The 16,151-nt window shown below is 36.5% G+C and overlaps 1 protein-coding gene across 2 annotated transcripts in view; it reads left to right on the top strand.

Moving 5' to 3' along the window:
- Positions 1-16,151, top strand: part of ZNF292 (zinc finger protein 292) — an 86,872-nt gene that overhangs the window by 37,158 nt on the left and 33,563 nt on the right. Inside the window, exons 3-5 of one of the 2 annotated variants that reach the window (XM_019929391.3) lie at positions 7,628-7,782; positions 7,977-8,055; positions 10,317-10,452. In XM_019929391.3, coding sequence (XP_019784950.1) covers positions 7,628-7,782; positions 7,977-8,055; positions 10,317-10,452 — 370 coding nt within the window. Of the gene's footprint in view, positions 1-7,627; positions 7,783-7,976; positions 8,056-10,316; positions 10,453-16,151 lie in introns of those variants that run through there. The other variant, XM_073789403.1, reaches the window with a different exon arrangement.

Below are 16,151 nucleotides of genomic sequence, written 5' to 3' on the forward strand. Positions count from 1 at the left end.
AGGCCCATGAGTGGGATTTGTTGTGGTTTTCACTGTAGGGGGACCTAGCTGTTTCCTTTTCATGGGGGAAGGCCTGGTGTCAGAATCTTTGGGTCTTTTGTCTTGAATTTCCTGAGAAGGACTCAGCTAAGGAGGTTCTGGCAATTTTGGAGGGAAAAGGACATGAGAAGGGAGCTGTCTCTATAGTCAGTATGTAAAGCTGACTTAATGCTCCCCTTATCTCTGTGCAGACACCTTTTTTCCTATACTTCTCTCCAGAATAAACTGCTGGGGATAGAGAGGAGTAGTGCCTAGCTTTGGTCACCTAGCTGTGGAGAGGGATGCAGAAATCAGAGAGGCCAACTGCTTAAATAGACTTTCAGCCAATCCTCTCATTCTCAGTCTCACCTTTGCCCCCATTTCCAGAGGCACCTGGTGCTCCCAGTTCTTGAGCCCTTCCATGATTCTTCAGAATTAGGTCTTTACCTAAAGACTACTTTGGAGTTATTTTTCATAGAGTGCCCATCTTCCGTATGCTTTCCAGTGTTTAAAATTTTGTTTCTCTTTCCTCTGTTCCTATTTTCTTAGTCCTTGTGGGTTTATGCCAGTTTTAAAAAAAAAAATTACTGTTGGTTTAGTGAGGTTTGGAGAGAACAAGGTGCGAAATGTATGTGTCCAATCCACCATTTTCACGCAAAACCTTAAAATAAATTTTAGTAACTTTGAAATTATAAGAGTATCACTCACCAAAGGCTCAGTGGGTACATAAAAGTCAAAACTCTGTTATTTGCCTTCTTTCATTCCTGTACAGTGGAGTTTTTCTGGAGGTTACATGATCTGTGATATTGCAGCAGATTAAATGCAGGGATATGAGAATCCTGCTCTTTTGTATTAAGCCAAACATTGAAGAGATTTGAAAAATGTAAGAAATGCCACTCTTCTCACTAATTTTTTTGAAAACAATTTTTTTCATTAAAAATACCCTATTTATAGTAACGTGATGGGTTTGTTGTTATTTTAAATCCATTTATAAGTATATAATTAAATATCTCAGTTTTCATTTCTAATTCTCACATGGTGAAAATCAGTAGTTATAATCCCCATAAACAAATGCTTTGGGATTCTCAGTAATTTTTAAGAAAGGGTCATGAGATCAAAACTTCTGAGAACTTCCACTCTAGAGAATCATAGCTATAAATTGGAATTGGACCATGAGTGTAAGAGTATAAACATATCCAACACTCCATTCTTACCTTTATGTAGGACAATAATGTAATTTAATCCTCTTGCTTATTAAATTTAACACCCCTGTGGTTTTATTCCCCTTTTATTCTTCTTTCGTTTTTCTCTCCTAATAATCCTTAGAGGAACTAAAGGAAGCTTCTGGAAGTTAATCTATACTGTCTTCCTCCCTAGAGTATATATGTCCTAGTCTCTGCTGATGTAGATAATGAGAAATCAACTTAACAGCCAGAATATTAAATGTGCATTTTTGTTCCCAAGGGGGTGAAAATTGGTTCTTAAGGAGCAAAAAGAATCTTAGATATTACAATAGCTTGTGACCCATAAACAGACAGTACATCTGTGGTATTAAAATTTCATTGCGGTTGGGGGACAGTTAGGGAAAAAAGTCAGAAGTTTCCTTAGGAGCGGATGAAAATGAAAAAGAGGTTGAGACACACTGTTTTAGAGATCCTGCTGGAATATGATCCTTTAACCTTTCTTTTGCTTGTATTTCTTTCTCTGATCCTAATACACGCTATAGGAAAGGTGGTGACGACAAATAACTTGCAGGAAGACAATAGGTCCCTTAAAGAGGGAGGCAGCTGGGTAAGGCTTCCAGCAAGCAGAGAGCCCATGCCTCAGCTCCTGCCAGTTATTTCAGTGCCGGAATATGGACCCAAGGTTTCCAAATGAAAAAAAAAAAAAAAGTCATCCAAGTTCTATGTAAACTTATGATTTTTAAGTGTTAGAAACTAATTAAAATAATTTTTAAACAATATGCCCACCAATCAAAACCTCTCTGAGCCCCACTAGTGTAGTCTCTTCTGTTGTGATGGAATGTATCTCCCAAATAGGAAATAGGACTGCTTTACTGCATTCTGAACTCAGAGCTGTTTTGCTCCTGCTTGAGTAACTTCAGTGATGGAGACCAACCTGTTTCATTTTTTTTTTTTTTTTTTTTGCTGTACGTGGGCCTCTTACTGTTGTGGCCTCTCCCGTTGCAGAGAACAGGCTCCGGACGCGCAGCGGCCATGGCTCACGGGCCTAGCCACTCCGCGGCACGTGGGATCTTCCCAGACCGGGGCACGAACCCGTGTCCCCTGCATCGGCAGGTGGACTCTCAACCACTGCGCCACCAGGGAAGCCCAACCTGTTCAATTTTTGGTTAACTGTAATTGTTTGATCGTCAGTCTCATAGGAAGCAGAAATTTATCTCCTTAAAACTTTAACTTAGTGGTGCTGGTTTGTCCTGTGAGAGCACATAGAGTAAGACTAACTCTTGTTTTATGTGACAAGTCTTCAGATTTGTTAATTTGGCTGTGAATCAAAGTTTTATTTCTCTAGAAATGTAGAGCATAGTATTTAAGAACTCAGGCTCTGAAGTCAGACTGTTAAGGTTTGAATCTCCTCTATGCTTCTAGTTCTGTGCTCTTGGGGCTTATTTGTTTCTTTAACTATTTTATGCCTTTGTCCATTTTAATATAAGCATATTACTGTAATTTATCTAATTGCTAATAGGTATTGTAAAGCTTGCAGAACAGTGCCTAGCATATAGTAAATATTCAGTAAATGTTATTTATTGCCCAGATTAAGCATCCCGTCCTTAGTTCCATTAATCATTCTTTATAGAACACAGTTTTAACTTCTCTTACTATACTTAGTTTACAGTTTACTCATTAATGGAAGCAATCTGGTGCCTCGTAGGAAGACTTACAGATTTCTTTTCCTATCTCTTATCCTCTATACCCCTCGCATATCCCTCTCCAAACCAGATCACAACTTTAATTTTTGTTCATTTGTGTATGTGTATTTAAATATAAAAACACCACGTACACATGTGGACTTGCTCATTCTTGATCACATGTGGGAGTAAAAACCATTGGAGAGGCAACCAAAGTGTGAGGCTTAGGCCCCTCCCCCACCTTCCTAATAGAACCCTGATTTTATTCACACATTTTCCTTCTTCAGCATGGCTTTGTGCTTCGGAGAAACCTTGGAGAGTGGGCAACCATGGAGTTCCTTTATGGCTGTGTGATTTTTGACGTAGGTGTCTGATGAAATTCTGGCTGTTGGGACCTGAGGAAAAATTTACTGATAGAAATTGGCTTTATGGTTTCTGGGAAGGGTTTCTTTGTTACTTGAAAAGATGCACATGAAGTGGTGGTCTCATCTTTTCTTCTGGTTATTGCTGAGACCTAGGGACTGGGTGGGGCGCCACCTGAGGATGGCAGAGTGAAAGCAGAGGTGGTCCTTGAAGACGTTGTTGAGCCGCTAAACTAACCAATCCCAGAACTTGCTCTTCCTCTTAATCTCTTATTATGTGGGAAACCTTTATTATTGTTTCTGCTGCTTTGAGTTGGATTTTCTTACTTTCAGCTGAAATAAGCTTAACCAATAAAGAGGTCAAGTTATTTAATTCTACTATGGCTGGCAAACTAGATAAATAGTACATAACCTCATAGAGTTATGAGGAATAATTGAAGTAATAAAGTAATCTACAGATTTATAGTTGTGACATAACCACAAACAGTTTGTAGTGGACAGAATGTTTCACAGAGAGTGAGGAGGCTACCTGGCTTTGCTGATTGCCAATTCAGTTAATATTCGAATTGCAGGTCACTGGACTTCGTAAAACAGAATTAAGTGATCTTGAAGGTCTGTTCTGATTCTGTGTAAAAAATATGAGTCTGATTGTTCTGGAATTCCTGCCTGAAAGCCTTTGTATAGATTAAGGTAGTAGATATAAATAAGTAACTTTTTTAGTTGAAGAAAGCATAATTTATGAACTAGTCATGTTGGGAATGCTTCCAGTTTCACAGTGGTTCTACTAATCTTAGTGTTTTGAGAAACAAGGGAAGCTCTACTATCAGTACACTTACTGGTTATGAATATCAACTCATACCTTTATAAAAATAGATATTTAACCCAACTTTTAAACTTATTCTCCTATATGTAATCAGTATGAGCATGCCATTAGTTTTCTTTTTCCTACCATCTCTTATTAAATCTGCTGTGATCCTTTTCCTCTACCCTTTCCCTAGTTACATTATTCCCAGACTGTTAAAAAGCCACCTAAAAGGTCTGCTTTTCACCAGAATCTGCTTTCTCTTCCTCTTTCCCCATCTATAAAATGAGGTGAAAGTATATCATTTTTAAGGTGCTTTATGGTTCTCACATTCTGTGACTTGTCAATTATTTTTCTCATCAATTCAGACTCTGTTATACCCAAAAGAACTCATCTTTGATTATAATTAAAGGTAAGTTTAAAAACTTTTTCGGACTCCCCTGGTGGCGCAGTGGTTAAGAATCTGCCTGCCAATGCAGGGGATACGGGTTCGAGCCCTGGTCCAGGAAGACCCCACATGCCGCGGAGCAACTAAGCCCGTGCACCACAACTACTGAGCCTGTACTCTAGAGCTCGTGAGCCACAACTACTGAGCCCTCGCACCACAACTACTGAAGCCTGCATGCCTAGAGCCCATGCTCCACAAGAAGAGAAGCCACCGCAGTGAGAAGCCCACACACCACAACGAAGAGTAGAGAGTAGCCCCTGCTCACCATAACTAGAGAAAGCCTGTGTGCAGCAACGAAGACCCAACGCAGCCAAAATTAAATAAATAAATAAATTTAGTAGAAAAAACAAAAGAACTTTTTCACCTGAGGATAGTAGAACTCAAGTATATAAAGGAAAGAAGTAATGTATAAGTATCCTTTGCAGAGCTAGACATATGAAGAAATGTAGAGCTTGGGTAAAATGTAGATATATGTACATACATGTAGATATATGTGATTTTTTTTTCTAGGGTTTTTCTTGGGGGTGTTGGGAGACAAGAAAGGAAGAAGCTTATAATTTCAAAGCTTTTTGGAAATCAGTACAGTATATTTTCTTTTTCAGGAAAAATTAAAACTATTATGGGAAATTGATTCATTACTGCAAGAGGACTAAAAGGGGAAACCTAAGCTTTCAATTGAACCCATGTGAGATTGGGTACATTGGCCAGGCATGAAATTCCCCAGATGCCTAAACTTCTTTTTCCAGAAAAAGGAAAATAATATTTAATGACTTTATGTAGAAAGACAGGTGCTAGCTAAAGTAAGAATTGTATGCATAGTTGGTGTTAATTCCAAAAACCTTGACGATGTGAGTGAGGTCATCCTCCATCATATCACCAGTTTTATTCCTAGAAGTAGAGGGATCATCACAAAACAATTCCAGAATGTAGACTTTTCCCTTCAGTTGGTAGGTTTTGTTTCGATTTTTCTAAGTCCTGTTGAGAGAGATTTGCACTGCTGACACCAAACACATGGTGTTTTTTCCAATACCTCTTCTCAAGCTCTCCAACACCAGATAGGTGTCCCACAGTTCAGTTAGCTCAGACTCCACAGGTTAAAGGGCTCAGTCCCGCAAGACTGCCCTTACTTCAGATGCCAGTTGCGAGTACTGGGCCTTCAAGTAACCTGCACTTCTGTCCAACTTGGAGAGAGTCAGGGTTTATGAATAATATGACTACTCAGAAAGTAAGTGGTTATTATGTTGCTCTTTAATTTACCAGATTACCTTTTCTATCCTTCTTTTCTTCCGTATTCTCTTTGATCACTTACTACTTCTAGTAGTTAGAGGGTTGTAGAGAGGAGAAGGTATTAAGTGTTTTCTTTTGAGTGTCTGATAGTAGAATATAATTCCTTCCTTCCTCCCTTCCTCCCTTCCTACTTTCCTACCTGCACATTTGTAGAAAGCTGCTTCTGTATGCCAGAGGATACAAGCAAGGCCTTATGGAGTTTTCCTTCAAGATTCCTCTTTTCTACGAAATAACACCTGAATTTGCCACATGTTGATGAGTCTTAAACCTTGAAGAGTGAGAAAGACTAATTGTGGCAGTCTTCTATATTCTAAAAACATTTAATTAAAGTTCTACTTCATTTAGCATAATAGTAGAACCTTTTAGATAGTTTTCAGTAACTCACAATGTTAGTAGTTGTAGAACGCATAGGTGTCTGTTTACTGTTGCCAGTTTCTTCCATCTCTTCATTCTGTAGGATAAACAGCATTTTGTTTTTCTGATGAAGAGTTTTTTATTGTAAAACACAAGCACTTGGGCTTCCCTGGTGATGCAGTGGTTGAGAGTCTGCCTGCCGATGCAGGGGATACGGGTTTATGCCCTGGTCCGGGAAGGTCCCACATGCTGCCGAGCGGCTGGGCCCGTGAGCCAGCACATCCGGAGCCTGTGCTCCGCAACGGGAGAGGCCACAACAGTGAGAGGCCTGCATACCGCAAAAAAAAAACAAGCACTTTAGGGGCTTCACTGCCCTGGTGGTGCAGTGGTTAAGAATCCGCCTGCCAGTGCAGGGAACACAGGTTCCAGGCCTGGTCTGGGAAAATCCCACGTGTCGCGGGGCAGCTACGCCCATGCGCCACAACTACTGAGCCTGCACTCTAGAGCCCGCGAACCGCAACTACTGAGCCCGCGAGCCAAAACTACTGAAGCCTGCACGCCACAGCTACTGAAGCCCGCACACATAGAACCTGTGCTCGGCAACAAGAGAAGCCACCACAGTGGGAAGCCCGCACACAGCAACAAAGAGTAGCCCCTGCTCGCCGCAACTAGAGAAAGTCCGCGCGCAGCAACGAAGACCCAACGCAGCCAAAAATGAAAATAAATAAAATAAATAAAATAAAAAACCCCCAAAAAACCAAGCACTTTATTACAAAAATAATCATTCTTTTTTTGTAATGATTATTACAAAAATAAAAACCCTCAAAAAAACCAAGCACTTTATTACAAAAATAATCATTCTTTGTAATGATTATTACAAAAATCATTCTTATAATCATTCTTTAATATCTTTAATAGTGATTTTATGTGTGTTGAACATCTTTAGATATTTTTAGTGATAACTCATCATAAAAACCAGTAATATACTATATACTATTTTTTATTAACTGAAAACATTTCATGTCTTTTCTGACCATATGTGGTTAATTTATTTGTTAGGTGTTGAATTTTATGTTCCTTGTATGAAAAATAGAACACATAAATATTTGAAATTCTTCACTGCATGCCTGGCCAAGTATTACTTGCCCAGGTGTCGTCTTTTTAAAATAACTTTTAAATCTTAGAAATTTGTGGGTGAAAGGGTGGATTTTGACTTGGAAAGAGAGGAGATAATGCTTTCACCATTTAAAACCAAACTTCATGAAAAGATGCTATTGTTGGATGAATTAACACTAATCTTGTCTCCTACAAAGAGCTGCTGGAAATAAGATTACAGCTTTATTACTTTCAATATTTTAATCAGTGTAAACTGCTTTTTGTTTTTATAAATAAAAGTTATTTCTCAAAATTTCTTAGGAAAGAAAAACAGTTGATTAATCAATATGTATTTTTATTTACGTTGAATACTTTTTATTATCCCTTCCAAACAGACACTCCTTGAATATGCAGAGAAATGGAAAACTTCAGAAGATCCTTTACCTTTATTGGAGGTATACACAGTGGCTATCCAAAGTTATGTTAAAGCCCGACCTTATCTTACCTCTGAATGTGAAAATGTAGCATTGGTTCTGGAACGCTTGGCATTGTGAGTAGACCTTTGAGTAAATAAAAAATTAGATTTAGCTTTTTTGTTTTTAACTCTGTATCTCAAATCTTATGATAGTTTAATTTTAAATAGATTAGTTATGGACAGTCTACTGATGATATTAGAATTATTCATCTTATTTTACTTCGAATTTTAGTAATTATTTGTATCCTTACCAACTTTTTGTTTTTTAGAAGCTGTGTTGACCTTTTACTGTGTCTGCCTGTTGAGTTATCTGATAAACAGTGGGAACAATTTCAGACACTGGTGCAGGTGAGAATATTTACCTACTAGATTTAATATAGGTATATTTTATGGCAATTTTCTTTATTCTTAATAAATTACTTGGTTAAACTTTAAATGATTTAAGTAATGACAAACATTAATTGCTGTTCTTATTAACATTAATGTCTTGCATATAGTCAGTGTTCATTAGATGTTTGCTAAATGAATATATACATTTAAGTAGATTGGTTGAATATTGCACTGTTCTTTAAGATCAGATCATTAGAACTTTGCCAGAGCAGTAAGGGAACACAAAAGAAAATGCCCTCATCTGTATTTAGAAACAGTTTAACTAATTGTTGAAAATTGCAATATGCTTTATAAGAATTTAACATATCTCATTTAATCCTTATGAAAACTTTGTGGGGGTAGGTATATTTTTCCCATTTTAAAGGTGAGGAAACTGAGGCTCAACTCTAAAATATTTATCTGCCCAAACTTGTATAGCTAATATCAGAGTAGTTATTTGAACCAAGATTCTTTACTCCGTAGTCCATACTTTTTCTCCTATATCTGAAAATACATGCTTATCTCTGTTACTTAGGGCTGTTATTCTACTTATAAAAGTACTACATAGTTTAGCACTTAGTTGTTTTGCAGTATTTCAAGAATGTTAAATTTTGCTAAGCACTAGATTGTGCTGGATATTTTATAGCTTCAAGTAAAGTTTGATTAATTGGTTAGTTAAGAAGAATGTTCCTGCCAACTAGTCTCAAAAAGTTTAGTTGTCTCTCTCTTCCTGTAGCCAGAGTTCTTAAAATATCTTTTGGCCTTATGTTTTTCCATAGAAGAGATATTAAAAGAGGATTAGTCTCAAATTTTAGAAGCATGTGAAATAAACTATAGTTAGAGAAATCAACTTTCCTATTTTAATATTAAATATTAAAATTACATGAAGTGCAAAATTCTTGAAGATAGGATTCATACCTTTATTCCAAAGGATTCAACATAGAGTTTTACACATAGTAGGTAGATACTTAATAACTGTTGAAAGTGTCTTGTCGTGTTTGTCACATTGCAGCTAACTTTTTGATCATGCAATTTGTACTTCAGCATATCAGTAACTTTTGTCTCAGGGTTTTTTTCCCAGCAAGTGGTTATTTTTAGGTAAATGATTATCTCAGAACTTTTTTTGATTGTTTGGCACTCAGATACACTCTACCACAGAATTAATTATATAAATAGTTTATATACAAATATAATACTGAATTCCTCATATTAATTTTGTTTGTCAACATAAGGTAAGCCTTTTCAACTTCCTTTTTTGAAACAATAGCACTACTTGATACTTTTTCTTATGGTTTAATGAGGAGGAAATAACTCTTTAAATCCCAGTATGGAGCTCTCATCAGTTGCTCAAAGAAAATTTCTTAAAGCACTTGAACTTGTTCAGTGAGATTTTTATGGTTTTGAGGAATAAACTTTTTATACAAACACAGCGTGCAGCTTTAAGAGTTTCCATGACACTTTGCTTTCATTTCAGAGCTTCCTTGGGCTTATTTTATACCTGCTTAACAGCATTTGTTTTATTTTGCCTGTGTTTTAACTCCACTAGAGGATAATACGCCCCATAAACGCAGGGACTAGTTGCTCTCTTCCTTGGTACTTTGCCCATAGAAATTCTCAATAAACATTTTCTGAATTGAGTTAAAACTATTGGTCTTTTGTGACCTGAAGAATATGCTAATTGCATGAACACTTGTAAACAACAAGTAAGCAAGGTTCAGTGTCAGCTTTAATAGGATATTGTAAGGCTATATCATGAATAAATGAAAAATCATACATTTAGTTGTTTTCTTTTCATAAGTCCCTTTTATTGAAATATGTGTATACAAGTTGTGACTTAGACCTTGATGCAGATTTGTCATTTATTAATGATAGAAGTTTTTTTGGAAATTTTTTTACTAACACAGAGGATATAAAACGTGTAAGGTCTTTCATGCTGTGGATACTCTAATAGCTTCCTTGAGAAATAACTTTGCTCTCGGTTTAGATTTTGGGGAAAAAATAATATGAACTTATTTCTAGAAGTACATTTTATTTATTTAAAATTTATAATTAATATAATTCTTGTCCTTGAGATTCATCTTTAAAAATCAGAAGTAAAGGATTCAGCACTTTGTAATGTGACATGAAAATTTTAAGATAAAAGTCTTATTTTTCAAAAGTTTAGTATTATATTTAAAGCCTGATAAGCTTGCTTTTGAAAATCTGTTGTAATTCTTTGGATGTTTATTTAATATTTATAGGTAGCTCATGAAAAGCTGATGGAGAATGGCAGCTGTGAATTGCATTTTTTAGCTACTCTAGCTCAAGAGACTGGGGTGTGGAAAAACCCGGTACTGTGCACTATTCTTTCCCAGGAACCATTGGATAAGGATAAAGGTAAATTTTCTAGAGAGCAGAGAGAAAAAAAAGAATCATTAGATTAGAAATAAGTACTTAAAATTGTTTTGATATAATTCATCTCAAGATATTCCAAGAAGGACCATTTAATTAAATTTTATATGAGGTGCTTGAGGCCCTTCACCTTTTTTTAATTGGGGGAAGATGTGTTTATAGGATTATATAATCTTAGAGTAACAGTTTTTTTCTCAACATTATTTGATCAGAGGAATTCCCTCTGTAACATCCTGACAGGTGGCAATCTAGCTTATATTTGATAACTAACTTACTTGACAGATGGAGAAGCAGAAACAGGGTAGTGAAATGATTTTCCTCAGAATAAGAAATTAATGCGGGAACTCTCAAATCTTCTGTCTCTGAGATTAGTACTCTTTCTCAAACAGCTTTTTTTCTCAGACTTACTTTATCCTGCTTTGTTATTATTGTATGAGCTTAGGCAACAAAGATCCCAGTCAAACTCAAACTGGCAGGTAGCCTATCAGAATTAGATGGCTAAATCACTAATATGTATAACACTTAATGTTCAGAATTCAAAAATTGTATGTGCTACGAAGAAGAGCACAATTATTGTCATTGGTACTTTTCTTGAGATTATTTAGGAAAGTGCCCAGATTCTACCCCAAGTTTTCCCAAGGTATTTAACTAGAGAAGTAAATAAGCTTCTTCCATTGTTTATTGATGTTTTCTTATTAACTGATGGCAAACTCTAGGTATTTTGCTATGTGATAGCAATTTCTGAAGGCTCTGAGAAAGGAGTTCATTATTTGTTAACTCTTCTGGTACTTAGATATTTACCAAAAGGCTTCTCAGCTAATCTGGAAACTTCTCTTCAAGCTGGTTGTTCCTACCTGACTCCCCTCTTAACATTTCTCCCCATTTCTGGATAGTTTTAGCAGTGTTATCTGTTTCTTAGTTTTCACCAAAAGTTTATTTTTATTACCTCCCTTCCTTTGTGTATATCCACAGATTAGCTACATTGTTCTCAGACCCTCATTATTTAAAATAGGAAGAACAACAACAACATTTAAAAGTTGAGAATCTTGGAGTTGTTTTGCCTTTGTCATATTAGTTTTTTATTCGCAATATATTACCACCACCATGTTTTTATTCCTGTAACCAAATTATACTTTTTAGTCTTCTCAGCTTTGGAAATATTGGACATATGATATATTAATAATAATATCAGATTACATTGTACAGTTCCTTACAGTTTGAAATGTGCTTTTATGTGCCTGCTTTCATTTAGCCTTCACAATGATCCTGGGGAAAAAGTGGGATCTTTATTGTCCCTATTTTACAGGTGAGAAAATGGAGGCTCAGAAAGATTAGTTCTTTTCTACATCACATTGTCAGTGATGTGAGGCAGAGCCAGGAATTGAAGTGAGGTCCCCAGCTTCTCTCCTTTTTATATTATGCCATGTTGCACCCAGCCTAATAAAATAAAATTGCACCTAGCTTAAATAATTAAATCCTTTTTTCTGTTGTTGGTTTCTGAAGACTGTCTTTGCCAAACTCACACATTATGCTAACGCAGGAAAATGGAACCTTTACCTTAGCAGAGATTTAAAATTTACCTTAAAAGAATATGTGCTCAGTTTCCTTATTTGTTTAAATGTGCCTAACATTGTTTCTGTTAACAAATGTCTTTGCCTATCTCTGTGCTGCTTTATTCCATGGTCTTCACATGGCATAGCTACTGGAATAATTTGGACTGTGCAGGCAAAAGGAGTTTCTACAATAACAGATGGATTGTAGGTAGCCAGATTTCATTACAACTCGTGAAGCAACCAGAGAGATGTTACATGACTGAGAGACTCTGCAGCCGTAATCTTTACTTGGTTCTCCATTATTTAGAATACTTCTTTGGTGGGAGTTATTCTGTGGGTAATCACATAGACTAGAAGTGTATGTTTATTTCCTCCTTTGAAAAACTTGAAGGAATTAACATTTTACACATACATACTAATTTATTTATATTTTCAAATTGGATGCTTCTACAGCATGTGGAACTTTTAGCTTTTTATATGATATATCCAGCCCCTTGGTTTAACCTACACTAGCCTATAGCAAGTTTGATGAGAAGAGCTAGAGCTCAGACAGTAATCAGAACACCATAATAAGCTGTGCTCATTAGTTTGTTTATAGCAAAGCCTTTGAAGGTTTGATGTACTATTTGAACAGTAGATGATCTACTTAATCTTGTTTTAAATAATTAATTTTTATTGACTAATTTTAGAACTACTAAAGCCCAGATAAACCAAGAAATGCTCTTTGATTTAGGGACTGAGGGTGTGTGGGACTAAATTAAAAATGCTGGTTTCACCTTAAGGTTTTAGTATCCTAGATTAAGATAACTCTAATAACTAAATCAGCATAATTCAAGTAGATGTCCATTGAATATCACAGGATCTTTAGGCTTACATACTACTTTTGCTTTTCTTTAGTTATCATCTCAGAATTGGAAACGCACTGAATGCCCATTTATTTTTTACCCAATTTTAACTCCCTTCTAAAACATCACTGATAAATAAATGGGCCTTTGCTTGAAGACTTCTAGAGAATGGTAACTGTGTAATTCAGTCCATTCATAGCCTGCTATTAGATAATCTTCATTGTGTAAATTGTGAAAAACTACATTCTTAGAGTTGCCATCCTTTGGATCTAGTGCTACCCCTAAAGCCATACCTAACAAAGTACAAATCCCTCTTTCGTGCCATAGCAATTGAGATGCTTAAGGATCGTCATCATGTCCACACTTAGTCTTCTTTTATTCTAAAGACTAAAAGCCGTCCTGGTGTGGCATTATTTTAAATCTACAGTCATGATTCCTGACCTTTTAGTGCATTTTGTTTGTTGTTCTTATTCATGTGTAATTCTCAAAACTTATGTGTACCCCAAATGCTATCTGGCAGGCTCTGAAGTCATTGGTACTCTCATCCCCTTCATCTTAGTGTTACTTAAGATGACATTACCTTTTTGGGTGGCCTTATTCTCACAACTCAGCGAGGTTACTAAAATCACAAAAATTAAGAAAAAAGAAAACTACTCTTAAATTATTTACATTTTTATATGTTGTGTTTTGGCACACAAAGTAGTCTTTTTTTTTCTTTTTAATTTCACTGTGTTAGATCCATTCTGCCTCTGCAACTTGTCAGTATCATTTAAAATCTTGATTTTGTTAATTCAAGATTTTTGTCCTTCCCTGTTTAAGCAGATCTTATTAGGATACACTCTGTTGGCATCCACGTTCTTTTTTTTTTTTTTTTTAATTTATTTATTTTATTTATTTTTATTTTTGGCTGCGTTGTCTCTTCGTTGCGGTGCACGGGCTTCTCGTTGCAGTGGCTTCTCTCATTGTGGAGCACGGGCTTCAGTAGTTGTGGCACGTGGGCCCTAGAGTGCAGGCTCAGTAGTTGTGATTCACGGGCTTAGTTGCTCCATGGCATGTGGGATCTTCCTGGGCCAGGGCTCAAACCTGTGTCCCCTGCATTGGTGGGTGGATTCTTAACGACTGTGCCACCAGGGAAGCCCGGCATCCAGGTTCTCGATAATAACCATTAAAAAGGTCATATCCAAAAACCTACCCTATGGGATACTTATAGAAATCTTCTTGCTTGCCCTTCAGTCTTTTAGCCAATGCCGTTTGATTATGGTTGTTTCATCAAATTCACCTATTTCCTTATGTCTGGTCCATGGCTCTCCTTTTTGTCTATCAGGATTTGATGAAAGACCACAAGAGGTACTTGGCTAGAGTTGTATTAAGTAAGATTGTTTAATATTGAGGTTAGTCTGATCTAATTAATTTTTAAATGAACTTTTTATTTCAGAATAGTTCTAGATTTACAGAAAAATTGTGAAGAGTTTCCAAATAATCCACAACCATTTTTCCCAACTGTTAATATCTTACATTAGCATGATACATTTGTTACAATTAATAAATCAATATCGATACTTTGTTACTGAGTAAAGTCCATACCTTATTCACATTTCCTTAGTTTTTACCTAATGTCCTTCTGTTCCAGGATCCCACCCAAGATACCATATTACATTTAGTTGTCATATCTCCTTAGGCCCCTCTTGGCTGTGACAGTTTTTCAGACTTCCCTTGTTTTTGATGACCTTAGCAGTTTTGAGGAGTACTGGTCAGGTATTTTGTATCCCCTCAGTTGGGATTTGTCCGATGTTGCTCTCATGATTAGACCTGGGCTTATGGGTCTGGGGGAGAAAGATCACAGAGGTACAGTGCCATTGTCATCACATCATACCAAAGGTACATATAATCAATATGATTTCTCACTGTTGGTATTAACCTTGGTCACCTGGCTGAGGCAGTGTGTTTGTCAGGTTTCTCCACTGTGGAATTACTTTTTCCCCCCCCTTTCCATGCTGTACTCTTGGGAAAGAAGTTACCTTGTACAGCCCACACTTAAGAGGTGGAGAGTTAAGCTCCACCTCCTCGAGGAGGCAGTATCTACACAGATTATTTGGAGTTCTCCACAGGAGATTTGTCTTTTCTTCCTTATCTGTCTATCTGTTTAGTCAATATGGACTCATGAATTTTTTTTTATACTTTGGTGATAATCCAGTACTACTTTATTTTGTTGCTCAAATAGTTCAGCTTTGGCTCCCAAGAACTCTTTGAGTTAACTTCTGTGTCCCTTTGACATACCCCATCATTGTGAGTTATGTTTTTTATTTGAATACTTCCTTGTTTTCTGGCACTACAAGATGCTCCAGGCTTATTGTGCATATTTCCTGCCCTAATCCTAGAATCAGCTATTTCTCCAAGGAACCCTAGTTCCTTTTATTGGAGAATAGTATTGATATTAGAAACGAAGACCTGGTAATTGGGTCTGCTCATTGCTACTGAGGTGTCATTGCCTCTAGGACCTCTCAACAGACAAAGTAAGAAAATATATGTAAGTATAACTAATCTGTGTATGTACACATATCTATAAATGTTTCTGTATGTAACCAGCTGTATCTATATTAAACTAAATGTGAGAGTTTATACTGATGTCTCCAACTCTAATCTATATCACATGGATTATTCTAGCCTTCTCGCTTACCTGTAATCTCTCACTTCAATAGAATGTCATATAATTGGAATCATACAGTATGTAGCCTTTTCAGAATTACTTCTCTTACCATTGGCCGGCCATCCATATACTTAATCAATTCTAGTATACATGTATAGTGGTTTCAGAATTGATAACCTCTACCCCTGTGGGTACAGTTCCTCTTTCGATTCTTGCTGACTCCACTCATCCAAAGTTAGGTGAGCACCCCATTTTCCCACCTCTTTCAGTGAAGTTCTTTCATTACATTTCTAAGACAGATTCTTTTGCCATATTCTATGTTCTATCCTGGACTTCCCAACCGTCTAGATATTTTTTTTAATTTGCATACCTTGAGTCCTTCTTCATGCTGTAAAGTTCTGTGGGTTTTGACCAATGCATAGTATCATGTATTCACCATTACAGTATCATACAGAATAGTTTCACTGCCCTAAAAAAAATTAACTGTGCTTCACTGATTCAACCCTCTCCAGAACACCTGACAACTACTGATCCACTTACTATCTCTATAGTATTGCCTTTTCGAGATTGTCGTATAATTATAGACTTTTCAGTCTAGCTTCTTTCACTTAGCAGTATACATGTAACATTCATCTATGT

The sequence above is a fragment of the Tursiops truncatus genome, chromosome 12 (genome assembly GCF_011762595.2).
Source record: "Tursiops truncatus isolate mTurTru1 chromosome 12, mTurTru1.mat.Y, whole genome shotgun sequence".
Lineage (NCBI taxonomy): Eukaryota > Metazoa > Chordata > Mammalia > Artiodactyla > Delphinidae > Tursiops > Tursiops truncatus.